At 42.0% G+C, this 23,392-nt stretch overlaps 1 protein-coding gene across 2 annotated transcripts in view; it reads left to right on the forward strand.

Moving 5' to 3' along the window:
* Positions 1-23,392, forward strand: part of NCALD (neurocalcin delta) — a 346,302-nt gene that overhangs the window by 319,685 nt on the left and 3,225 nt on the right. For both annotated transcript variants that reach the window (XM_006163255.2, XM_006163256.2), the window contains one exon: positions 19,675-19,780. In XM_006163255.2, the coding sequence (XP_006163317.1) occupies positions 19,675-19,780 (106 nt within the window). The remainder of the gene's footprint in view (positions 1-19,674; positions 19,781-23,392) is intronic.

Raw genomic sequence — 23,392 nt, forward strand, 5'->3', positions numbered from 1 at the left:
TATATATATATATATAACAACTATTGTAAAAATATTGGCAGTATAGAAAAAATATAAAAGACAAGGAGAACAATCATCCATAATTTCTGACTCACAAAAAAATCATTGCTAATACTATTTAAATATATTTCTCCTGGTCCTATTTTCATGCATTTAAAAATACCTAATTGATTGGGCCAGCAGGTGGCATGGAGGTTAGGGTTCTGGATCTCACGTGGCTAGCTCCAAAGTTCAACTCTCAGACCTAGCAGCTTGAAAATCATGCTGGTGCATGTGCGAGCATGCCCAAAATCCTGAGAGGAGAATGGAGTAGAAGAGAATTATGGCATGCCATCCCTCTTAGGGGGTGATTTCTCACTTTCTCTCTCTCTCTGGTGAGCACACATGTTCCTTCTATTGCAAAAAAGGAAGAGAATTGATTTTATGATGTTTATGAAGTTTTTTTCTTGCCATTTTCACTCAACATAATAACACAAGCATTTCTCATGTTAGAAAAACTTTCAACAAAGATAATCGGATGACGGCATAGTAGTCCAACAACATATTATTATTTACTTAATTTCCCCCATTGTGGTTATTTAAGTTGTTTCTAGTTTTCATGCTTACATACAATATGATAACTTTAAAAACTAAAGTAACACATTAAGAATCATTATGCATAAAGCTTTTTCTATATTTAGCATTATTCCCTTAGAATGGATTCCCAGAAGTGCAATTACTGGGCCAAAGGGTATGAGCATTTCTAAGGGTCTTGAAACATGCTGCCAAATTGTTCTTCCAAATGTACCCTCAAAGTATGTGAAGGCTGTTCTCACATCATAGTGCTTTTCCAATTTTTCTTAATCTTTGCTAATTGAAAATTAAAATTAAATGTAAAAGCTGATTCATTTAAATTAGCTTTGGTTTGTATTTCTTTTTTCATCTGGAAGTGCTGTGCTCCTCCTTTCTGTAGAGAATTGATTCCTAACTGGAATCTAAGAGAAAAATTCCTATCGGCCATGAAATTATCTCCTGTTTACATTTTTGCCGGTTTGTCCTGGCTGTCATTGTGTTTGTGGCCAGTATTGATGAAGCTACATGGAGGAAGCTTTAGGACATGTGGGCTTATGGAAATGAAGCATCTCTCATGTATTTGTTTAGTACCTATTTTTCAGCTTCTACTAGGAACTTGGCACTGGGAATAAATTATATAGGGAGAAACTCAGACATTGTTCCTATGCTGTGGAGACCAGTTTGCAAGAGAAAGACAGAGAGAGAGAGAGAGAAGAAAACGGAGAGAATGCACAGAAGCTGCCAGGAGACACTGGGCCTGCCATCTTATTCTGTTATCCTCTTGATGGAATGTAAACTGTGATCATAGAAATGAAGCTTCATTCAGCTTGACAGAGGGATTTCCCTCACTGTAAAGTGCCTTGCAAAATTCACAGGCCTACAATTAAGTTCCATGTCACTACTATAAGGACACATGTGCCCTAAGAAATGTTTACATTTCTTTAAGATCCTAAAGAAGCCTGCAAATGGAAGGCTCGAATTCTCTAAACTGTTTTCTACAGCGCCACACTCTGACCACGGAGGGGAAGTATTGCAGCACCTTCCAAATCATCAAAGAGATTAGATTAAATTTAGAGCCATTTTCATATTACAGGCTATGTTCTTCTATTTTGCTTCTTTGCAAATTGACAATTCATGTATTCCATCTCATTCTCATGCTAATCTCCCTGCTTTCAATTATTCTGGATGAAGTGGAATTTACTGCAGGATCTTACTGAGCTTCCCATTCTACTTTTTTTTATTTTCCTTTTTTCCCCTTCCTCTTTGAAAGCACACACTCCCAGGCCTGTCACTGTCACAGGAGGCTTTGTGCCTTTGTGAGGATCCTCTTTTCTTTGTTCTAGCTGGTCTGCACTATTTTTGGAGAACGTTCATTTGCTTCAAAGGAGTCACTGTTAAATTTCTGTTTTGTGTCTGAGTAAGTATCTGTAGAAAATGATGAAATGGAGGCAAACCATGGACCAACAGAGCAATAAACAAATTAAGGTTCTATTTGTTAATATGAGTAATATTTGGAGCTTGATAATAAGGGTCGATACAAAAATTCTTGACTGAATCCCCATCCTTCTGAGACTCAAAAATTCAAGCAATTTAATGAAAAATAGAAATTCATTGTTGTCACCTACAAATGCTAATAACTGGTCAAGGTGAAAATTGGGGTGAAAGCAAATTTATAATTAGTCTTGACAGTGAATAGAGTGTTGAACTCCAGTTCATACATTTTCCTAATCGTTGACCACTGATGTTGTTTCCTGTGGTCTCTTTGGAATCCACAGAGCATTATTTGTGGTGTTAAACTGGAATTATTTTGTATTTCCTAATGTTGGTAGTAAATAAAATTTACAGGACTACTGTGGAAGTGAGAAATCCAAAATCAGGTTTCAGGGCTAAAATTAAGGTGTCCACAAGTCTGTATTCCCTCTGGAGGTGTTTGGGGATTTCCCTTGCCTTTTCTAACTTCTAGAAACTTCCCACATTCCTTGGCATTCCATTGTCTTCATCCGTCTTCAAAGTTTGTAACATCAGATTGAGCCCCCCTCATGATGCCCCCCTGAGCATCTGACTCTACTTCTCTCTTCCACCTACACAGATCCTTGGGATTACAGAGACCACATGGCTCATCCAGGAGAACCCCCTCAACCCAACATCCTAAACTTAATCACATCTGCAAAGTCTCCTCTTACTACATGAAATAATGTTCACATTTTCTTGGAATTAGGATGCAGACATTTTTGGAGGACCATTATTCAGTCTACCACATATGCCAAAATGTAATTTTGTTCCTTGTTTTAAAAAATATTTTTGTATTATTTCAACATCTGGATGAACAAGCCAAACCATATGCAGATTTATTTTTAGAGACTCAAATGAACATTTTCACATTCATGTGTTTTGTGTTTCTTTTTTTAAGTGACAAATTTAGGAACATGATTTAGACTCAGTGCTTTCTTATTGCAATAAAATCACCTCTTGGGACTCTTAGTCAGAGAGCCCTGATCTTTCCTTATCTTAGAGAAGATTTTCTCCTCAGCTCACTACTGCAAGGAGAATTCTGCCTTCCATAGTTCCCTGTCTTCAGCCCAGCTGGAGGCAGATTCGAGCACCCACACCCTTCACAGCATAGGCTGTGAGCAGAAGAGTGATGTCATGATTGCTTAGTTGCAAAATGGGATCTTAGGTTGTAAAAGGAACACTAAATTTACAGTTTCGTGAATGGGATCACAGCAACCCCAACAAACAATATAGGAAGAAAATGGAATTATAAGTGGTCCTTGACTTCTGATGATTAGACTCATGCTATTTGTTGTTTTATAATGGTACAAAATCCATTAGAATGCAGTAGAAACCGTATTTTGAATACCCATACAGCCTTTCTGTTTTTCATTATCAATAGTCAATATTACATGAGATATTCAGCACTATTTCACAAAATAGTCTTTGTGCTAGATGATTTTACCCAACTACAGGCTAATGTGAGTGTTCTGAGACTGTTTAAGGCAGGCTAGGCCAAGCTTTGGTAAGTTAGGTAGATTAAGTGCATTTTTAACTCAGTATTTTCAACTTACACTATTGTAAATTATGATGATGTGAGTTTACTGGGATATAACCCCGTCGTAAATCAAGGAGAAAATGTACACTTGTGTCCCTTCTGTTCTCAGCAAGTAACTGACTAGGACCTTTGAAAGGTCCAGTTGTAAACTCCTGGACTGCCGTTATTTGTGCGTCTGTAAGCTTCATTGCATTGTCCATATGATGCAAAGATCATTTTAGGCTTAGACAACATTTGATCATTCATACTCAAAGTAAATTTGAAGAGGGAACCTGAGGAAGAATAAGTGTGAGAGGAGGCCATTTGGGCAAATCAGGTCCATATTGCCTTGCCTTTCTCTTTCTTTGATCTCCCTTTTCCTTCTTGCCCATCTCCTTGAGTAACAATGTCCTATTCTTGGGCCCCCAACCTTAATTTCTCTTTTCTAGAGATGGAGATTTGTGCAGTTAATAAGGGTGTAGACCTGGGGCCAGGAGATGGCATAATGGTTATGTCACTGGACTCCCATATGGCCAACCATGGTTTGAATCCTGGACCTGGTAGCATAAAATCACGCCGGGCACATGTGCATGTGTGCTCAACACCCCAGGAGGAGAATGGGGGAGGAGGGATTGTGGTGTGGTCATTTTCCCCCCCACAGGGGCGGGTGATTTCTCACTTTCCCTCTCACTTCCTCTGTCTCTCTCTCTCTTCAGTGAGCACACGCACCCTATGGGGGGGAGGGAAGAAACTCTTAAAAAGTTACTTAAAAGAAGGATGTAGAACCCAGTGCAGAGTGCCTGGCTTCCCACCATGATTCTTGATAGCTATGTGTCCTTACTTAACCTTCTGGTATTGGTTTCCTGGTTTATGAACTATTGGGTTGTCAAAAAGTCATGACATATTTTACTATTCAAAAATGTGTCATGACTTCCAATGACCCAATAGATACAGCTAATTGGAGCACTAAACTCATGACTGGTTGTGAGGGTTAAATTAGTTATTACACGTAAGTTATCTAGAACAGTGGCTGTGGTGTGGTATCACTCAACAAATGTCCCAGAGCTGGAACAGGATGTCTCCCTGCTAAATACAGGGAGTTGGGACCAGCAGTTAGCGTAATGGCTATGTCGCTGGAATCCCACGTAGTTGACCGCGGTTCGCGTCCCGGACCCGGTGGCTTAAAACTCACACCAGGTGCATATGTGTGCGTGCCCAAGATCCTGAGAGGAGTATGGAGGAGAGGGGATTGCAGCCATCCCCCCTAGGGGGTGATTTCTCACTTTCTGTCTCTGTCTCTCTCTGTCTGTCTGGCGAGCGCACGCGCCCTATAGCTAAAACCTCTCAAAAAAAAAAAAATAGAGGGAGTTAATTTTCAGTTGACTGGAAAAATTAATGGATAGAATCTTTCATTACGTTGTAAGTTGAATTTGCCTAGTTGTGAAATGTATGTTGATAAAGAAAAAAGAAGGAATCCAATGAAAAGTCCAGTTGGTGGAAATCATAGAAAAGATATTCCTGACTTCAGGACTCCTAGCCTTCTTCCCTCCCCTCGACTGAAGACTAGCCCATCTGGGAATAAACTTCTGGGCTGCCCTGATGCTCTCAGGACTCACAAAAGAAAGGTCCCCTTTCCAGGAGAGAATGTGGCTGACACCATGAATTTCCCAAACCCCATTGACTTGAGCCCATACTAACACATGAGACATGGGGACTGTTACTGATAGCAGTCCTTTGGGAACTTACTTTAAAGACCAGGTTGGAATCATTTGTACTTTGTATATTCACACCTGAAATATTAACAATTGCTTTGAAGATATTGAGTTACTGGTAAAGTCATGACACGTTTTTTCTATGTTTTTCTGTGCAAAAATGCATCATGACTTTTCTGATAACCCAGTACTTGGAGTTCAAATACCTTGTTCTAGAACCAGGCTTTCCTGCTTAGTTGTGATTCTGACTGGTACTTCCGATTCAGGTTGGGTGAATGTCACAATACCTCTTGTCTACATTTTCAAATGCTTCTTAAATAAATGAAACCTGCAGGAAGGGGGGTGGCAATACACTGGCAGCCCATAACAGAAGATTTTGTTTTTGTTTCTTTTAGCAGTGTGGGAAAAATTGTTTCCTGATTCCCTCCCGTCATGAATAAGACATACATATCTGTACAGCAACCAGATGAGAAGAGGGGTGCAGGTCATGGTGGTAACCGTGCAAAGGAGTTTGTCCAAACAGATTCACAGATTAATCCCACCTGGTTTTAAAAGCAGCAGCTGTGACTGATTCAGACCACCATCTTGTGATTAACTGTACCACTGAAAGACTAGACAGACATCTTCATATTTTCTTAGAACCATACTCTGAGTAGCATTTGCATTACTTTTCCCAAAAAAATCTTTCTGAATTGGCATCATAGAAACCATGTCACATTTTATATGTTCCTTGGAGACCTGAAATGCTGTCATTCTGATTCTGGAAAGAAGTAAAAAAACAAAAACAAAAACAAACAGCGGGGTTGGAGGGCTCAGGAAAGAGCTTCTAGTCCTTATATGGCCCCTGGGAATTCAACTCCAAACTCTTGCCTAATTCTCAATTATGAATGTGGACTGCAGATGTTACTCTGGAATGCAACTTTCCTGGAGAGATTTCTTTCCTGGAGAAATCTCTAAAAAGATTGCTTAGGCTAGTTAGTGACTCTTTGAGAACTACCCTGAGTGCTTGCTGATTGGCTATGTTTGGTTCATTCTTTCTTAGGGGATCCATGCCATTATTGGAAGCCTTACTATAGCTTAAGAGTTTAAGTGAACTCTTTACATTAAGTATGCCATCTGGCAAATGTGAGTACCTACTATCCAAAAGGCATCTCTCTCTGGCTACTCCCTCCCAGTCTCCTTTGGAGATCCTCTTCCTTCTGCTCTGTATGTACAGGTATTTTCAAGCAGGGTTCCAGCACAGTTCTCTATTCCTTCTGTGCCCTCTTAGAAGTCTCATCTTCTCAGTGTTTGTTATGGGCTCGGCGCAGTGGTAATGACTTCCCATGCTCTGTTAGTTTCCTAGGGTCACCATAACAAATTACCATAAACTGAGTGGCTTAAAGCAACAGAAACTTATTCTGTCATAGTTCTGGAGACCAGAAGTCCAAAACCAAGGAGTCAGTAAGGTTGGTTCTTTCTGGAAACTTTAAGGGAGAATCGGTTCTATGACTTTCTCACCAGCACTCCTTGACATTCCTTGGCTTGCAGCTGCATCACTCCGGTCTCTATCTCCATCAAAAATGGCATTATCCCCATGTGTCTGTGTCCAAATTCTCTCCTCTTATAAGGACACCAGTCATTTGACCCATTAATCCAGTATGATCTCATTTTTGTCTGCAGAGATCATTATTTCCAAATAAGGTCATGTTAGCAATTTCTGTGTGGACTTGAATTTTTGCATGACACTATTCCACCCAGTAAACAGGCATTGTCTCATTTAATCTTCACAACTTTATTAATCCCATATTATAGCTAAAACTATACATTATTTCCAGATCTTTCTATCCACTATATCCAGCTGGTAATGGACATCTCCACTAAGTTATTGTACTTGTAGCTTACAGTCAACATTCTAAGAACAAACTCACTATTTTCCAACTGCCCCCTCTATTTTTTAATAGTCCCGCCACTCATCCTACAATAATTCGAAGAAATCTTTGGCATTCCTCCACCATCTATCTCCTTTCCCAGGCTGTAACCAGACCTATTAAATATGCCTTCTGAATTTTTTTAAATTTATTTTTTGGTCTATTTTTCCTGCCACTGTCTTATTTCAAGTGAGTAGTATCATCCATCGTTTTTTAGGTATGGGCAATTAATATTTCTTCAATCTTAATGTAAAGTCCTAGGCAAAGGCAACTTCAAAGATTTCCTTCCAAAGAGGCCTTTTACCCTTCTAAACAGACATTCTAGAGCTGCTGTGTTTTAGTCCTTCACCTTGTTGCCTATATTACTGCAAGAGTGTTCCAGTTACCTATTTATGCATATGAAAAGCACTCCCGAACCTAAGGACTTAAAAGAACAACAGTCATTTATTTAGCCATCAGTCTGATATTTGGGCAGAACTTAGTGGGATAGCCTCTCTGTTCCATGCAGCATCCACTGGCATGGCCGGAAAGTGGCTGGGAGCTAGGACAGCTGAGGCTCCTTAGCCCTCCATCTGTATCTCTATATGGTCCCTCTGTGCTCTGTCCCACATGGTGGCTTTGGGATGGCTTGACTTTTCCCATGGCAGCTCAGGGCTTAGCAGGTGCAGGTTCCAAGAAAGAAAACCAGGCTGAACTCTATCTCCTTTTATGGCCTAACTTTGGAGGTTACAGTATCACTTCACCATCCATTCCCAATGTGGTCACAAAGGCCTGAAGGTTCAAAAGGGAAGAGATCTTTCTAGGGACTAGCAGGAGGTGTAAGTGGGTTAAGGTGCTGGACTCTCATATGACCAACCACAGTTCAAGTCCTGTACCCAGCAACTTGAAAATACTCCAGGTGCATGTGCGTGCATGCCCCAAATCCCCTTAGGTGATGGAGGGTTTAGAAAGGTTCCTGAGGAAACTTTAGAAATTATGTATATGTTAATTATCTTGACTATTTTTATGTATTAATGGGCATATATATGTGTGTGTGTGTGTGTTAAAATACACAAAATGATACACTGTAGATGTGTTCTTATCATACAATGTCAGCTTCCATAAAGTGATTAAAAAAAAGTTGAAATTAAATGATATCAGGGATATAAACAAAATTGAAACAAGTCCACTATAGTATTATAAGTACAAATAATTTTATATGAAATGTGTAAAAATTAATAAATGAGAAATTTCTAATGTAATAAATACTGTTTAATAAGTAATTTAAAAGAAAAAAAGAAAAGGAGGGAGGAGACCCAGAGCCTACGTCTTGATGGAGTAATGGTGAGGTCCTGGAAGTCCACATGGAACTGGAAATACTGTTCTGGCCATTTTTGGAAAACACACTCTTCCCCACATATTTCTAAGAGGACTTTCTGCCCTCATTTGTGCCCTCTCTCCAATTTTTTCCCCTTACAGATGCCAGCGTGACCTTTCAAAACTGAAGATATTGTCATTTTTCTATCCTTCTTCATGTTTCTGTTCTGCTTAAAATCTTTTATCTTCCCATTCATTTCAAATGACGTCTACATTCCTGAACGAGGTATATAACAGCCTTCATGACTAGGATCCTGTTTCTCTCAGAACTTGTCCTATGCCTCAGCTAAACATCAAGTGAAAGGCTCCTGAAGGCTCTGTGCCTCTCACATCCTACAGCCTTTCCTCATGGAGGGTGCCTCTTGCTGCATAGTTCTCTCACCAAGTGGAGCTTATTCTCTCACTCTGTAGTCTATTTCCTTAAACCGAACTGTTCCCCCTTTCTTATAGCATCCTATATCGATCTCCCTCGTAATACTGCTTTTTTTGTTTGTTAATTTAAAATAGATTGCTGCCTGATAATTACGAACACCTCCATGAAAGATATCACTACAATCTCATCATCATGGTTTTAGAAACAGCTTTATTGAAATCTTGAATACTGCAGCTTCAAAATAATCTGGAACTCAAGTAGTGTTCATCTTTTAACTTACTCTTTTTCAAAATAGTTTTGGTTATTCTTTGTCCTTTGTTTTTCCATGTATATTTTATAATTAGCTTGTCAACTTTTGCAGACAGACTTACTGGGATTTTGAATGGGATTGCACTGAATCTACAGATCAATTTAGGAAGAATAACATTGTTATAAAACTGAGTCTCCCAACCCATGAAAATTGTGTATCTCTCAGTTATGATTATTTTCTTAATTGCCAGAAAGGTGCATGTGCTCTCCAGAGAAAGACAAGAGAGGTAGGAAGCGCCCCCTGGTGGGCTATGGTCACATCACAATCCTTTCTCCCCCATTTCTCCATCCTGTTAGGATTTTAGGTACACACATACACAGACACATATGGTGTGTTTTTCAAGTCACTGGAGCCAGGATTTGAACAGTCAACCATGTGAGATCTGGCTCCCTTAACTCCTATTCTATGGGCTAGCTGCTTTGCATATATTTAGGGCTTCTTTTGCTTATGCCGGCAAAGATGTGTGGTTTTCAATCCACTTTGTCTTGTATATCTTTTGCCTGAACTATTTAATATATTTTTATAATATTATAAATTATATTATTGTAAGTCATATTTTAAAGTTTTAAAATGTTTTGATTGTTTATTTCTAGTATATAGAAATACAATTGATTTTTTTGTATATTGATCACAAACACTACATCTTTTCAAAATTCATTTACCAGTTCTAATTTTTTTTTGGTAGATTCAGTCAGATTTTCTGCATAGGTAATTATGTTGTCTGTGAATAAAGATAACATTATTCTTTGTTTTCAGTCAGATGCCTCTTATTTAGTTTTCTTGCCTTATTGCACTGACTAGAACCTCCATTACAATATTAAGTAAGAGCAGACATACATGCTTTGTTATTGATCAGGCTGAAGAAGGTCCCTTCAATTCTTAATTTGCAGGAAGGTTTTCTTTTTTAAAAATCATGAAAGGATGCAGGATGTTGTCAATTTTTTCCCCATATACTAAAAAAATTATATTTTTTTTCTTCTTTGGTTCAGTAATATAATGAGTGATATTGATTGATTTTTTTTGTATGTTAGAGTAACTTTATATTCCTGGAATAAATCCCAGATAGTCGTGATGTATTATCCTTTTAATATATTGTTAGATTTTATTTGCTTAACAACTTGTTTAGAATTTCTGCACCTCTGTTCAGGAGGGATATTGGTTTATAGTTTGCTTGGAATGTCTTTGTCTTGTTACGCTGTTAGACAATTCTGGCCTATAATGTATTATTACGTCAAGTTTGGGTACCACAGTGCTACTAGCTCTATAAAATGAACTGAGAACTATTACATTTTTCTCAATTTTCTTACCAAATGTAAATTGGTATTATTTCTTTGTTAAATGGTAGAATTCCCCAGTGAAGCCACCTGGGTCTGGAGTTTTCCTTATGGGAAGCTTTTTAACTATAAATTTCATTTCTTCATTAGATAGAGGAATATACAGATGATCCATTTCTTTTTTAATGAACTTGACAGTTTTTGTCTATCAAAGTGCTTCTTAAATCTCTGTGTTGATGGGTTTTATCAAATTTGAAATGTTTTTAGTAACTAATTTCAAATATCATTTGCATTCTGCTCTCTCTTTTGGGGTCTTCAATAACATATATATTTGATTGATGTTGTGGTTCACAGGTGAACTCTTTATTCAGTCTGTTTCATTTTGAGTGGTTCTTATTCCTATGTGTTCGAAGTCACTAATCTTATTTTCTGCAAGGTCTAATCTGTCTTTAATCCCACTCTGTATTTTTCACCTTAGCCATTGTAGCTTTCATTGCTTAGAGTTTGACTTAAGTCTTTTTTTTTTTTTTTTTTTTTTTGCTTATTTTCCATGTCTTTCACTTGTGAACATATGGGACATCACTATTTATCTATTTTAATGTCCTTCTGCTAATTCTAATATCTTTGTTAGTTCTGGGTCACTTTTGGTTGATTGATTTTCCTTCTCCTATTATGTTGTATTTTCCTCCTTCTTTACATGCCTAATAATTTTTTGTTGGATGCTAGACTTTGTGGGTTTTAACATGTTGAGTGCTGGATATTTTTCTATTCCTAAAAATATTCCTAAGCTTTGTTCTCAGATGTAGTTAAGAAACTTGATTATTTCCCACAACTGAGACAAGACTTTTCTGAGTAGCCAATCTCCCTATCATGAAGCTCTCCAGTCTGGCTGATGAAAATAGGCACTTTTCCTTTAATAATTTTGCTTGATTCTTTTTCTTCAGTCTTGGGTAGTTTCCTCCCAGACATACATTGACTCTGCTGTGTACTTGAGGCAATCTGCTACAGCTCTCTAGAGTTATCTCCCTCTGTAGCTCTCTCCTCTCTTGTACTCTGTCCTGTCAACACTAGCTACTGTGATATCTCTAGACTCTCAACTCCATCTCCCCAACCCAGTGAGTCTGCCAGGTACCATGTAGGTTCTACGTCCTGGCACCACGTCTTGGAACCTCTCAACAAGCCTTATGCTGGAGCCTTTATACAACTTAACTCTTTTGTTCCAGTTCCTCAGGGATCATTGTTCTTTGCAGCCCAATTTCCAGTGTCTTGGAAACTGTTGTTTTACATGTTTTGTTGTGGTTTGGTTTGGTTGTCGCTATTGGTGATTCAGGTGAGAGGGTACATTTAATCGTTACTACTCTATCTTGGCCAGAAACAACACTTTCTGCTCTCATTGTAATATACTGGGTCATCAGAAAAGTCATGACCTGTTTTTCTATGCAAATATGCATCATGACTTTTCCAACAACCCAATAGTTACCATTTACCTGTCCTTCTATCACCTGAAGGTAGGATATGCCTTCCCTCTCTAATGCTAAGAAACTCAACATAGTCCCTCATGCGATCATAAAGTCAGCAAATATTTATTGAGTGAAGTAAAAGTTAAACTTCAAAGCATACAGAGATGAATGAGACAGTAGAAACTTAGAAACTGTTGGGAAGACAGCTATCACGAGAAGCATTACAGATGACCTATTCTGAAATATAAAGAGACAGAAAACAGCCCAGCTGAAGAGGAAGCCATATTTAAAAAATAATAATAATCAGTCCTGGTGTGGAACTTTCCTGGACTATACTAGTTCAATAAACTGTTCATAGATGCTTTATAACAAAAGGGTTCTGGTCAAACCAACTTGGGAAACTCTGATTTGAATAGAGTTCATTTATAGGTCTCTTTACTGTGGGATTTTCCTAAGTGTGTCGCCATGCTCAGAAGAAGCGATAAAGTATACAGTATTCCCCCAGCTGTTTTGGCAATGGGGTCTCTCTGGTCTTAGAACAGTAATATTTCTTAGAAAGTGCTTTGGGGAAAACTTTCTGGCATCGTCCGCAGGTGATTGTCCAGCCTTTGCACATCTTTAATATCTATAAACTTACTCCTGCAGAGGAGCCTGTCACTATTCTGTCATTGGACATTTCTGAACATAAGAAATCTCCTCCCATGTTAAGGCTACATTCAATTCTTCACATTATAAAGGAGCTTAGTTCTTTTAAACAACGAGCTCCCCTGGTATGTGCAGAGTACAATTCATTGTAGAAATCTTTGTTTTGCTTATTATGTTTAAGGATCACAGCACCCTGAAGGGAAAAATACAGAATTGTTCAGGGATTTCAAACTCCATTTTTATCAGTCACAACTTTTTGAAAAAGAAAAAGGTAAGAAAAAATGTTTAGTTGACTATTACATGAAACCTAATTTAATAATGGAACTTCTTTGATTAAAAAAGAGTGAGGCCCCTATTTTCTTCTCACCCTGTCCCCAGCTATGAAGGTGCTTAAAGTACATCTTGGTAAAACACTAGGAACATTAGTGATTTAATTTATTCTTTGAGTTCTAAATGAGAAAGTAATTATACCATTGCAGGATATATAGATATTGATCCTATTTTTAACGTATTTCTAAAAAAGAATTTCACAGCCCTCCTTTCCTGGTATGCAATATCTTTCTAAGCAGGATGTTGTTCAAATTTGAAAATCTAAAAACAACTCTGTACTGCTTAGCTTTTTCTGCCCTTAGTCTGCTGTTCCCTGTTAGAAGCCCCTGAATGTCCTGATGAAAAGCGTCATCATCTGGTTTCCTTCAGAGAAAAGGTTAAATGTTAAGTCTTGGAATTGTGCCTACCCTGTTCATCCTAACACCTTCATCAGTCCATACATGAGTCCTTTCATTTCAGCATTCCAAGAGGTTGTTCCATCAAAGGGAAAAAGAAAGAACAATAAAAGCCATGAGGAAGCTGGTAAGGGCCCTGGCCACAGTAGGGCGCTGTCCCGAGGCTGCCTAGGGCAGAGCCAGAACCAGGCTCCTGAGTGTCCCAAAGTTCTACATTTACCCAGATACAAGAATAGGATTCTACAAGTTTAATTAAAAACAGGATGTCCCTGTGAGGCCTCTCACTGACATTGCTAAAAATAAAGTAGGGAGGTAGCCTGGTCTCTTCACGGTTTAAACCCATTAAACTTGAGGGGGAAACTGGAGCTAATAAAAGACATGATTTGTTTCAGAGTACTGTCTGGGGCCGTGTCTTTGTCTGTCTGTACTGTGGAGTCCCAGATTTTGAAGTCCTAAGACAGCTGGCTCTCAGTTGATGATGTAGGAAGGAGCAAATGGACAGACAACTGCCCTGATCTGGATTTGCACTGGGACGTGTCACCTCAGCCCTTTGTTCTGTGCCATGGCCCCACTCACTTCATAGGCCCGGTTTGTAAATAATTCACTAACTCCTATCATTGAGTTAATACTATTTAAAAAACCTAGTATGTCATATAAATGCCATCTGGAAATGGGAACTTCTTAAAAGAAGACTTCACCTCCCCCTCAGTCCCATGATAGACTCAGATGATATGCCTCCTGCACGATTCCAGAAGCTCTGTTTACAAATACATGCACATAAAAATGTTCTGACTCTGTTTGCTTAGGAAGGGAGATGAATGTGTGTGTGTGGGGGGGGAGGGGGTGTTTGTATGTTTGTTATATTAACCTATCTCATTCTCTGTACCAATTCCACTCCTTTAGACTAGAACTCCTTTATTTTTAGTCTTTAGTTTAAAAAAATTTACTGTATTAATGATTGACAGCATGAAAAAGGGGGAGGAAAAAAACTCTTGGCAGGGTCTGGTCATGCCACAATCCTCTTCCTCCAGGCTTCCAGCTTGTCAGCAGGATCTTGGGCACATGTGTGCAGGCCCAGTACATTTCAAGTCAACTGGGCAGGGGTCCAAACTTCTGGTTGGCCATGTGGCTTCCAGCACTGCAGTCTACTATACTGTGGACTAAGCCACCCAGGCTGTCTAAAGACTGCAACTCTTAAAGACTTTCTGTTAAGCATGAGAGTCTACTTTTCTAACACATTGATGTGTGGCCTTTCATTCATTTGTTCAACCAAGAGTTGAATCATAGTTGATTTTGTATCAGAATCCCAAGAAAATGTCATGGGCCCCAATCTTAGAGACCCCAGCCAAGAGTGTCCTTAGAGGTTGAGAGTTCCAAGGAGTGGTTTACTCCTCTGGGTTTTACTCACCACCAGGAGACCCAGAGGTAGTCTAGGGGAAGCCTCAGAACAATTGTGAAAGCATTACTAGAATAACTCTGTCTAAATAGTGCTTGTTAAAAATGAGGCGTATTTGGTCTCCAGTGTGGCATCTCTCAAGCTCTTTGCTAGAAGATTTGTGAGATACAGAATAAGAGAGAACCTATCAATCTTGTTGATAACTGTTTCCCCACCACCTAGCACATAGTAGATAATTAATAAATATTAAGTAAATTATGAGTGACCATTTTTTAATTTTCGGGGCACCATTACTTGGAAATAAGGGAATTGAGGTAGATTTGAGAAGTGGACATAAACAGGAAAATTGAATTTAATATCACTTATGTCTTTTTGTTCCTCACTGGAGAAATGCAAGTACCTTAACCTGGTATGTGAGGCCCCAGTGGTCTGTCCCTACCTGTCCTAGAGCCACAACTCATACAACACTCCCTTGCACTGTCAGCCTCCTTAACAGTCCTCTCACTCTAGGCTTCTACACAGCGTTTTCCTCTCCCTTTACCTCTAAATTCTGTGCTTTCTTCACATCTGCGCCCCACCATCAGTCTTAGGGAAGCCTACTTTAATCTTCCTGACAAGGCCCATTTTCCCTGATATACCATACACCCTCCTTTGTGGGACTTTTCTCAACAATGGTTTTACATTTATTTCTTTGGTTATTTTCTTTTTTCTTTTCTTTTTTTTTTTTTGGAGAGGTTTTTGCTATAGGGCGCATGCGCTCGCCAGACAGACAGAGAGAGACAGAGAGATAGAAAGCAGGAAATCACCCCCCAGGGGGGATGGCCACGCCGCAATCCCTTCTCCTCCATTCTCCTCTTGGGATCTTGGGCACGCACGCACACGCGCCCGGCGTGAGTTTAAGCCACCGGGTCCGGGACTCGAACTGCGGTCGACTACGTGGGAGTCCAGCGACATAGCCATTACGCTAACTGCTGGTCCCTTTCTTTGGTTATTTTAATACTGTCTGTCTGCCTTATTTAACAGTAAACTCCATTAAGGCAAGGGTTGGGTCAGTCTAATAGCTGGTATATATGAGTTGCTCCATAAATATTTGATGAATGGATAAATGAGTGGGAGTGAGAGTGGGAGTAAACTAAGCGTGATAGTTTTCATAATCTAGGCCCATAGGGGCTTCCAACCCCACAAGCCCCTCAGCTTGTCTGCAATGGTGAATGTGAATCCAGTCATGTTTGCATGGTTTCTAAGGCAAGCACCTACAGCTTTTGATAGATTAAAAACCTTTGAGCCAGTTCCATGGCCTGGTGGTTAAGGCAGCTGGATCCCTCATGGCTGCCTGTGGTGTCAAGATCCCCATAGGGTGGAGGATGCTTTCTCTTTTCCCTCTCTGTTTCTCTGTCTCTTTATTGTAAGTTTATGTGCCTTCTAGCAAAAAAAAAAAAAAGAGAGAGAGAGAGAGAATCTTTGCATGGTTATATTTATATGAAGAGAGGGAGGAGAAAAGGAAAAGGGGATGGAAATTGAGAAAAACATATGAGGATAAAAGGGAACTCTGATAAAGAGAAGAATAGAACTAAGATGAATGAGGAGAAAGAATATGAGAGAAAATGATGAAGTAGGGACAGATATTCTGGTTGAATTCTCCTGACTTAGTGAGGCTGGCTCAGCGTGAAACCTTGCATTATGCACTCTTAGACGTTTGATGAATAGCCAGGTTTGATTTTTCACTCTTGTATCTAAAAGAAGAGTGTACTCCTTACAATCCAGGGTAAGTGGAATGAAATGGTTGAGATGGAGCCATTTGCTAGCACAGAGGAAGAGAGGTTACACATAGCAATAGAACGAAAGAAGACTATAGAACATTTCTGGGAGGAGGGTAACATTTCAATCTGCCCTTAACACATGGACCTGAAGAAGAAGAGGCGATGAGGTAGGTAAGCACACAAATGAGAGAGGAGTATAAGAAAAGCCACTGGCACAGGAAGCTAAGGTTTGTTTTGGACAGGGTATTAGACTCTTGGTAACAACCTCTGCAAAGCATCAGAGCTGGGAGATACCTCCTTTGGCCAGTCATGAAAACAAATCAGGTGGCACATGGAAGTACCAGGTAAGACAGCCTTACTGAGGCCAGAACAGATGAGGGGAAGGAACTCCCCAGACTGAAAGAAGGTTGAGAGTGAGTAATTAATTACATAGCCTTCTTAAGACTCTGGCAGAAAAGAACTTATCATTTGCCTATAAATGCTCCTCCTGCAGATGTTCTACAAGTCCTGAAATGTGTTTGCTCTCGCTGCTTCAGAAAGGTTGTACTCATATAATCCACTGGGATGCTGGTTTCTAGATACTGTCTTGTTGTTGTTGTACAATCCAGGGCTTGTGAGTTCAGAGCATATTTACATTATGTAAATGTGAAATCTGTATGAGGGGTATATCTGTGTTTGTTCATCAAGATTCCATCTTGACTAGGTCAAGAGTTACAGAAAAAAGCTGGAGGGTGGTGCAGTGGTCAAACACAATGCTCTGCAGGGATAAGCCACATAGGAAGGTTCCAGTTGTGTCTGGAGACCTCCCTGAACACACTGGACACATGTGTGCCCATGATCTAGCGCTGTCTAAACCTGGCGGTGGATCATGGCATCAAGATCCTATTAGGGTAACCTTTCTTTCTCTTGCCTTTTTTTTTTTTTTCTCTTTCTTGCTCATGGGATAAATAAATGAGTTGGGAGGTTACCAAAAGCTTCTATTGTGGGAGCATAGAAAGCTAAAGAGAGGTTGCTAGGCCTTGAGACTTGCTGGATGGAAGATGCCGTCTGCCTATTCCTGTTATTAAATATTCACCTGGCATTGTTAAATCTCAGGGCCTCTGTTTCCCCACTTATAAAAAAGCTCTAACTTTCCCAGCTCCTCCAAGGAGTTAGGTGTCCTCAGCAGCTTGGCACATGATACTGTATATAAAACCCCAAAATATGGTGACCTAGACCTGGGCTGGAGGGGAGAGTGAGCTGGGGTTTCGGAGGACAAGGGCAGATTACGGCTCACCTCTGGCCTCCAGAGCATGCATCAACCAGCATCTCTTGGGAAAGCCGACCACGGCTGGGCTTACCCCGGTGACACCCATTGTCCCAGAAGAGACATAGCTCTGAGCTTGACATTCCTCCCAGACTGATTTGCTATGGAGGCAGCTCTGGAGTTCAGCAAAGGGTTTGGATAGGTTCCAGACAGACTCAGAGAGCCTGGCCTGGGAGGCTCCCAAAGGGACATGATCACCCACTGGTGTGAGCCTAGTTTTTCATTCTTGTTTTATTGACTGAGAGCAGAATATTTACCACTTTGGGCCAGCAGGTGGTGACCAGCTCTGGGTTAAGGCACTAGGTCTCACATGACCAACTCTATAGGTTAATTCTAGACCCTACAGTTTGAAAAACATGTCAGGTGCATATGCATACATGCCCAAAATCCCAAGCAGAGAATAGAGGAAAAGGGGTTGTGGTGTTGCCATTCTTCGTTGCGGGGGTGGGTAGGGGGGAGTCTCACTTTCTTTCTCTTTCCAGTGAGCACACATGCCCTATAACAGAAAAAGTTTAAAAAAAGAAAAAAAAGAAAAAAGACAGGCAGGTCTGATAGTCAACAAGACTGCAAAGCAGGTAAATTCACACTTTAGTATCTCCTTGTGCACCCGCATTTCCCACTTGAAGGTTACTTCTCTTAGCTGTCTTTCTTTCTCTCCTCTCTTGAGCTACCTAGTTGTACTCAAGAGCTCCAGAACTTCCTAGAGTTTTTCCCAGAGCTGAGGTGCCCAAAGTGAATCCAATTATCAGAGTCATAATCTGGGGATAAAAACAATAACTTTTTATTGTTCTTCCAGAACAAAAACTTCCTTTGACAACTGAAGTCTTCTGGGCCCTTACTTGGGTACCATGAGAAGGTGGCAAGCAGAAGGGAGATAGCTGCAGTGCTGCCTACAGAATTCTTTCAGTAGAAATCTTTCTCCAGTCAGATTTCACAGGAGTACCGTTTACCGTTTGATTATGCCTGAGACTGCACAGTTATTTCACCCAAAGCTCCAACGGCAGACTGCTCAGTCTCAGGGCTACCTGGAGCTGGCTGAGGGAATGTGAGGCCACCACTACAAAGAGGGAAGCGAGTTTGGGGGTGGCTGGTAACGTCTGCCTGGGAGACTGCGGGGCATGCACTTTGCCACCAGGTGTTTATCTCCACCGTGGGTACCCACTGTCTCTCCAGCCTGAGGAAAGTTCTCGACAGCTTTGCTGTTCAAAGTGGGGCCCTCCAAACAGCAGCGTCAGCATGACATGGGAGCACACTAGAAACAGACCGTCAGGGGCCAGCCCCGTAGCCTCGTAGTCATGGGTGACCACAGTTTGAATCGCAGCCTGCTGGCTCGGAAAGCACAGTGGGTACATGTGTGTATGCCCCAAATCCAGGCAGAATGGAGAAATGGAGGGGAAGACATTGTGACATCACTGCCCTCCACTGAGGGCTGCTTTCACCCTCTCCTCTCTGTCTCTGTATCTCTCTGGCAATTAAAAAAAAAAAAAGGAGAAAAGAAAGGAAAAGAAAAGAGGAGAAGAGAAAAAAAGAGGAAAAAAAATATTAGATCCTCAGCCCCCAACCCTTCCCTGGTCTTAGTCAGATTCTGTATCTCAACAAGATTCACAGGGAAGTCACACATACATTGGGTCTAGTGGGTCTTCCTGCCAGTTGTCACCCCTGAGTGTCCTCACCAGAGAAGAGAAAGCTCTGTGGGCCTGGGTTCTCCTCTCGGTGACCAGCCATCCCGTCTTACAACAAATCAGGGCCAGGGCTGGCACCATGTGCATGTGGGGCATGCCTCCCACCCAGGTGCTCAGGAGGCTCCATAACGGCTGCTGTGTGCTGACATGTCTCTGTCTCACTGCGCGGTCCCTTCTGTCCCCAGGCAATCTATAAGATGGTTTCCTCCGTGATGAAAATGCCAGAAGATGAATCGACCCCAGAGAAAAGGACAGAAAAGATCTTCCGCCAGATGGATACCAACAGAGACGGTAGGAGGCCAGGCCCTCTGTTCTGCCTGGGTGGGGCCGCCATAGGCTCAGGCAGGGGCTCTGCCCCGGGAAACTGCTGCTCCAGTACAGACACTGGCCTCAGGGACCTGGCTCGAGGCCCCGTGTGAGACTGGCTCATCCTGCCTGTTCCCTGGCTGGGCAGGAAGGAAGAGGACCAGGGAGAGTTGATCCTAGTTTGGGGAAAATGCCTCATAAGGGAACTTGAAAAATTTGTGGGGGAAAAAATTGAATTAAAGTACCAGTTAGTTTCGGTGAAACCAAAAAAAAAATTTTGAGGGGGAAATCAATGCATAGCTTTTTCTATTACTCGTTTTCCATGAACTTTTTGAAGACCTTTCACACTTCTTTATTCCATTTTAATTTTACTCATTATTATTATTATTATTATTGTAATTTGACCAGAGAGATACAGAGAGAGAGAAAGAGAGAGAGAGAGAGCGTGCAATGGAGAGAGAAAGCAAGCCTCCAGGTCCGGGACTCAAACCGTAGTAGCCCATGTGGGAGTCCAGTGCCTTAACCATCACTCCACCTGCCAGCCCTGACCCTTCACACTCCTAGGCCATTCTATTCTCCTAGTTTATCTTCTACTCCCAAGAAATTAGGATGTGCCTTGTGGAGCAGAATGGAAGGACCTACGAAACCACTGTTAGCACACACCAGTCCTCAGCACGTAAGCCCAGGCCACAGCAGGCTGGATCCCCACGAGCCAATGAAACAGAATGGGGCAGGAACTCGCTGCTCCACCCAGACCCTAGCAGCTGTCACCCGGCCTGTCCACTCTCAGGTATTAGGGGTGGAGGCAGGGAGGGTTTAGGTGACTGGCAGGCTCCCCCTTCCCTGCCTAAATCAGAGCGTCTAGACCCCACTTGGATTCTCCTATTTGAAACCCAAACCAAAGTGAAAAGGAGGGTTGGATTTCAAACTCAAGAACAGAAGGATTTTAGATGTTGGGTTGCCAGCTAGAATGCACAAGGCCCAATTATCTTGGAATTTTGGACAAGCAAGTGATATTTTTAGTGTATGTATGCCTTGAGCAGTATTTGAGACATACTTACATACAAGTAATTGTTTGCAATTTATCTGAATTCAGATTTACCTAGGTGTCCAGTATTTTATTTACCATTTCCAGCAACCCTGTTTAGATGTGACACCCACATTTAAACCGGTAAGCCCTGGGCCAGTCCATAATAATCTGAGTAGCTCTTGCTACTATGCCCAGCTGGCCTGTCCTGCTCAGAGCGCCCAGCAGTTCTTGTCAGCTGTGTGTAAGTGCGCGGTATATCCCATCTGGTGTTGATGCCTAGAAGTCTCTAGTGGAGCGAGCCTCTCTGTCCCGCTGCCCCGAGGCACCAGCTGCCTGAGGATCCGAGTGTGTGGGGTGCAGGCCAGTGCATTTGCTTTGTCTCCTACACAAAGGTGCCACTACACCGTCTTTCCCCTTGTGCACCTGATTCACAGCCAAGTTTGTTTTGCAAAGACTAAACAAATACCAGATTACTTTAATAGTTAGTGAACTTGCTGATATTAAACTGCTAGTGTCTAGGGAGTACAATGGGTTTCTGCTCTGCCCTCGGTTCAGCCACTTCCTTAGAAGAGGTCTAAAGGATGGGCGAGATCAAGACACCAAGGGATAGAGCTCTGCGAGTCGGTCATGGGCAGTGAATTAGGATCTGTCCACTGGGACTCTGCTCGGGAAGACTCGGAGCTCCGGCTGGGTTAGCATTCCCAGCACGCAGCTTGCTGCTGAACGTCCTGTGCTTTCCCAGGGGACAACCTTGTATTAAAAAAGAAAAGAAAGAAAAGAAAAAGGGCTGGGCAATAGAGGCAAAGGGGAAGAGAGGCTTTAGGTTCAAAAGTGGTCAGAGGACTCTGCCCATCCTGGAGACCAGTTAGGCAGAGCAAACCTCAAACAGAGTCTCCTGCCATGAGCTTCCTCTTGCACGAAGGTCTTTGCATGTACCCCTCAACCTGTGACTTGAAGAGAAAAGCCCGGGCCCACAGGCAGCTTAGGCCAGCAGCCAGCTCTGAAGCACACAGACTGATTGACTATTAATTGATTACATCGTATTACATCCTATCTCCCCTAAGTGCTTGGTTCACAGCAAGTAGTTTAACCTGAGAGAGCCAGACGTGCATGCTGAGTACAGTTTCTCCCCACCCTTCCAGCTTGCAGGGCCCAGAGCCTCACTTCGAGAGACTTCCTAGTGTCCCCCCATCTTCCTGTCCTTGTGCCAGGCTTTCAGAGCCTGCAGAAGTCATCACCACGTCAAACACTGCATGAGCAGGCGGCATGGCTCGTGGGAAAGGGCCAGGACACAAAGCTTAGAGGAACCCTGCTCCATTGTTATCAGCCCATCAATCCATCAGTCCATCCTCACCCTTCTCCTTCAGGTAGATAAAATGGGTTCAGTGGGACCGGCAGTTGGTGTAATGGCTATGTTGCTGAACTCCCATGTAGTTGACTGCGGTTCAAATCCCGGACCCGGTGGCTTAAACTCACGCCGGGCATGTGTGCATGCGTGCCCAAGATCCTGAGAGGAGAATGGAGGAGAAGGGAGTGTAGCGTGGCCATCCCCCCGGGGGTGATTTCTCGTTTTCTATCTCTCTTGTCTTTCTGGCGAGTGCACGCGCTCTATAGCAAAAGCCTCTAAAAAAAAAAAAAAGATAAAATGGGTTCAGTTAGACAAGAGGGAAGTTCTGGCAGGGAGGGAGTTCTGGCTGAGCGAAAGACATATTTTTAATATGTGTTGAGACAGGGTTCCAAGAAATAGCACCCCCCCACCCCAGGCTGGAATAAGTCAGGCAATCAAAGAGCAAAAATTGAGGCCAGAGTCTGGAGCTACATTGAGGAAGTAGCTTTGAGTGAGAGTCCAGGAGCCTGCCCAGCAGTGCAGTCCTGCAGCCTGTGGGAAAAAGCCCTCCCTGGGGAGCTCCTTCTAACAGGAAGGACAAAGCTGAGCAAAAATGCCTCCCAAATCAAGTGAGTCACTTCCCTCCTGGCAGGCAGGGTAGGCACTTGCCGAAGCACCTGGAATGCGGAAAAAGCTTCCCCCCTTCAGTCCCTGACAATGGTGACAGAAAGGCCTTCCTGGAGAAGGATTCAAAACACTCCAGCAGAAAGGAAGGGAACACCGGGCAGGAGTAGGCTCCTGGCTGGGAGTCTCCCTCCTGCAGCCCAAGGGGGATCACCCTCTGCCCGACAGCTACCCCTTTCTTCTCTGACTTGTGATGGAAGTGTAGCCGTCTTTACCTGTGGTCCCCAAAATGACGCTTATGTTCAGCACTCCCCCAACTCTGTGGGGACTTTCTGCCCACAAGCAAGGGGAGGAACCTCGAGGCAGATCATCTTTTTTTTTTTTTTTTGGAGATTTTTGGTATGGGGTTCCTGTGCTTGCTAGAGAACAGCGAGACAGAAAGCCAGAAATCACCCACACACACTGCAATCCCTTTTCATCCATTCTCCTCTTGGGGTATTGGACATGCATGCATACTCACGCCCAGCATGTTTCAAGCCACCTTGTCAAGGACTCAAACTGTGGGCGACTACTTGGGAGTCCAGTGACCTAACCGTTATGCCACCTGCTGGTCCCT

The sequence above is a fragment of the Tupaia chinensis genome, unplaced genomic scaffold, assembly GCF_000334495.1.
Source record: "Tupaia chinensis unplaced genomic scaffold, TupChi_1.0 Scaffold141538_1, whole genome shotgun sequence".
NCBI classification, from domain to species: Eukaryota; Metazoa; Chordata; class Mammalia; order Scandentia; family Tupaiidae; genus Tupaia; species Tupaia belangeri.